Source organism: Propithecus coquereli, unplaced genomic scaffold (assembly GCF_000956105.1).
Source record: "Propithecus coquereli isolate 6110/MARCELLA unplaced genomic scaffold, Pcoq_1.0 Scaffold757, whole genome shotgun sequence".
Lineage (NCBI taxonomy): Eukaryota > Metazoa > Chordata > Mammalia > Primates > Indriidae > Propithecus > Propithecus coquereli.
In genome coordinates this window covers 792,276-794,827 of record NW_012153696.1, presented here as the reverse complement: position 1 = coordinate 794,827, position 2,552 = coordinate 792,276, and the positions used below count along the sequence as shown (strand labels likewise).

General features: G+C 67.0%; 1 protein-coding gene across 2 annotated transcripts in view; it reads right to left on the bottom strand.

The window, feature by feature from the left end:
• Positions 1 to 207: 207 nt before the first annotated feature.
• The window catches only part of TTC34 (tetratricopeptide repeat domain 34), a 27,807-nt gene continuing 25,462 nt past the window's right edge, over positions 208 to 2,552 (bottom strand). The window contains exons 1-2 of one of the 2 annotated variants that reach the window (XR_001138215.1): positions 2,104 to 2,523; positions 1,258 to 1,306 (exon numbers count right to left, since the gene is read on the bottom strand). Coding sequence is in view for 1 of the 2 variants with exons in the window: in XM_012662207.1 (XP_012517661.1) it covers positions 779 to 1,306 (528 nt within the window). In the remaining variant the exon portion in view is untranslated. Of the gene's footprint in view, positions 1,307 to 2,103; positions 2,524 to 2,552 lie in introns of those variants that run through there. The other variant, XM_012662207.1, reaches the window with a different exon arrangement.

Below are 2,552 nucleotides of genomic sequence, written 5' to 3'. Positions count from 1 at the left end.
CTGTGAAGCCCCCGGGTGAGAGCAGGGTGGGGCTCCTCTGTCCCAGCCAGGAGGGGGTCCCCAGGCACGGTGACGCGGGGAGAGAACAAGCTGTCCTCATGCTCCCTGGAAGCACAATTTACTCCCCTCATCAGCCACCCGCCACCTGGCGGTCCCTCAGCCTGGAAGGGAGGGGCCCGAGGAGGGGCAGGTGTCGCTCCAGGGCTGGGGGTGGTGGGGTTGGGCAGGGCTCTCTGTGCGGGACCTCCACGGAAGCATCTGGGAAGTCAGTGCGAGGCCCTCTGTGGGCTGGGCACCTGCTTGGAAGTGTCGTCTTTGGGGAAGGCCAGGCTCTGTCGGGGGCCAGCCCGAGGCTCAGGCCAGGCTGCCAGGCAAAGGGAGCTTCACCGCCAAGGAGGGGAATCCCGGTCCTGGGCTGGCACCCTCTCCCCCAGGGCCAAGAGGGGCTGGCCTTAATCCCATCCAACCTGCAGGATCCTGAGCCAGGGACAAGACCTGGGGCTGCTTCTCCAAGGTCTGAGCCCAGGTGTGGGCCAAGAGAACTCCAGCTTCGGGGATGAGCTTGCCCACGGCAGCCTCCTGGGACGGTCCCTCCACGCAAGCAGGAAGCTGTCCGCTTTAATTCCCAAGGCAGACAGGTGGGAGGCTGTGGCTGGGAAGGGTGGGAGGGCAGGGACCTCCCCGATTTGGGGAGACAGGTGCACCCCAGGGCCTCGATATTGGACAAAAATGACAAGGAGGCCTTGTGATCTGGCCCGGGAGAGGGCTGGGTCGCTGGTCAGTGCAGCCAGCAGCCGGAGGATGCCTCCCTCCGGATTCTGGCCTTCAGCCTCTTCAGGCCGCTGTGGTTGGGGTCCACCAGGAGGCCGCTCTCGGCTGCTGTCCAGGCCTCTGCGTAGCGCTGCTCTTCCAGGCAACACTGCCCACGGCCTAAGAACAGGTGTGCGGTGGCGGCCCGGCCCGGCTGCTCCCGCAGCATGCTCTGGGCCAAGGTGGGTGCCAGCTTCAGGGCCTGGGCAAAGGCCCCTGCAGCCCCCGCCTCATCCCCCAGCCTCAGCTGCAAGCGACCACGGAAGCAGAAGTCCTCTGCCCGCCTTGGGAGGCTGCTGTCCTCTGAACTCTCCCGGAGCACACCGTCCAGGTCCCCGAGTGCCCGGTCAAACTGCTGCAGCTTGGCCAGGCAGGTGGCCCGCAGACGCAGGTGACAGGCACAGCTGCCACCAGCCAGGACAGCCAAGGAGCAGTAGCCCAGTGCCTGCCTGGGTTGCCTCGCATCCAGGAGAGAGCTGGCTTCCTGGGTTGCAGCCTGCACAGAGACACAGAGGGACAGAGCATGGGGTCAGCCCAGGAAGCCTGCCGGCCCCACACCTGCCGAGCTCCTCTGCACAGCCGGCCTCTGCTGCTCCCCGGGAGGCCAGGGCCCCTGGGCTGCAGAGGAGCTGCCCACTTCTTCTGGAGGGGCTGGCCGTGGGCAAGAGCAGGTAGAGGACCCCCTCCCTGCAATTCCCACCACCCTGGAAGCTGCCAGGCCCAGTTCAGACCCTTGGGGGTCCAGCGTCCAGCTCAGGGCCTGGCATCCTCCTCGACTGGTACTCTCCTCAGGCCTCTGATGGGTCACTTGGATTTACCTTATCATGGTCCTCCCGTCTGGCAATCCTACTGCCCCTCCCGCTGGGCCCGCTTCCCTTGCCTGGGTGAACACAGTGGCCTCCTCCGGCCACTCCTCTGCAAAGTCACCTTCCAACAGGCCCTCTGATGGCACTGCCTGCCCTCGGAAGGCTGCCCTGGCCCTTAGGTCGGTAGCAAACACGCGTCTGCCCAGCCTGGTCTCTGGGCGCCCCCCTGGCCCCAAGATCATGAAGGGAGGCAGCTGGGCACCAAGGGCTTTCTTGCTACTGCCAGCCCCCTCCTGCTCCCACCACATCACCCCCAGGGGCTGGGGTCCACTGGTTCTCCTCCCTGGGACGGGCAGAGTGGGCACTTCCTGGGGCTGCTGTACTGAGGGCCCCGCTCCCAGACTGCCCGCCTCCCCTTGCCCCCCGGGAACTTCCTTTTCCGCGCCGCAGCTGAAGCCCCCACTCAGAACGTGCCGGGATGCCTGACCTCCTCTCTGCCGTGTTTCTTCAGAGAGAATTATGAGCAGAGATCGCCCAGACACTCCTCGGATAACCCGCTCCCCTCACATGGCTCCTCCTCTGCTCAGGCACCCGAATGGCTCTCCATTGCCCGAGGCACAACATGGGAGGCCCTGCCCTTCTCGCTGTCCCTCGCCCTCTCCTCCGGGCGGCCAGGATGTAGTCCGTGCTCCCCGCCCCGAGGAAAGCACGGAGCGACCCAGGACTCCGCAGCGCGCTGCTGCGGGGTGCGGATCCCACCGGCCGGGGAGCGGCACCCGCAGTGAGGCTGGAACCCCAGCGCCCTGCCTCGCTGTGTGACCCCGGCGGGGCGACTCAACCTCTCTGTGCTAGGCTGCCTGCCCGGGTGGTCGTGGAGCCTCGGCCCGGCGCCGGCAGATGCCATCGAGGCCGGCCCGGCACAGCTTGGCCGGGTCC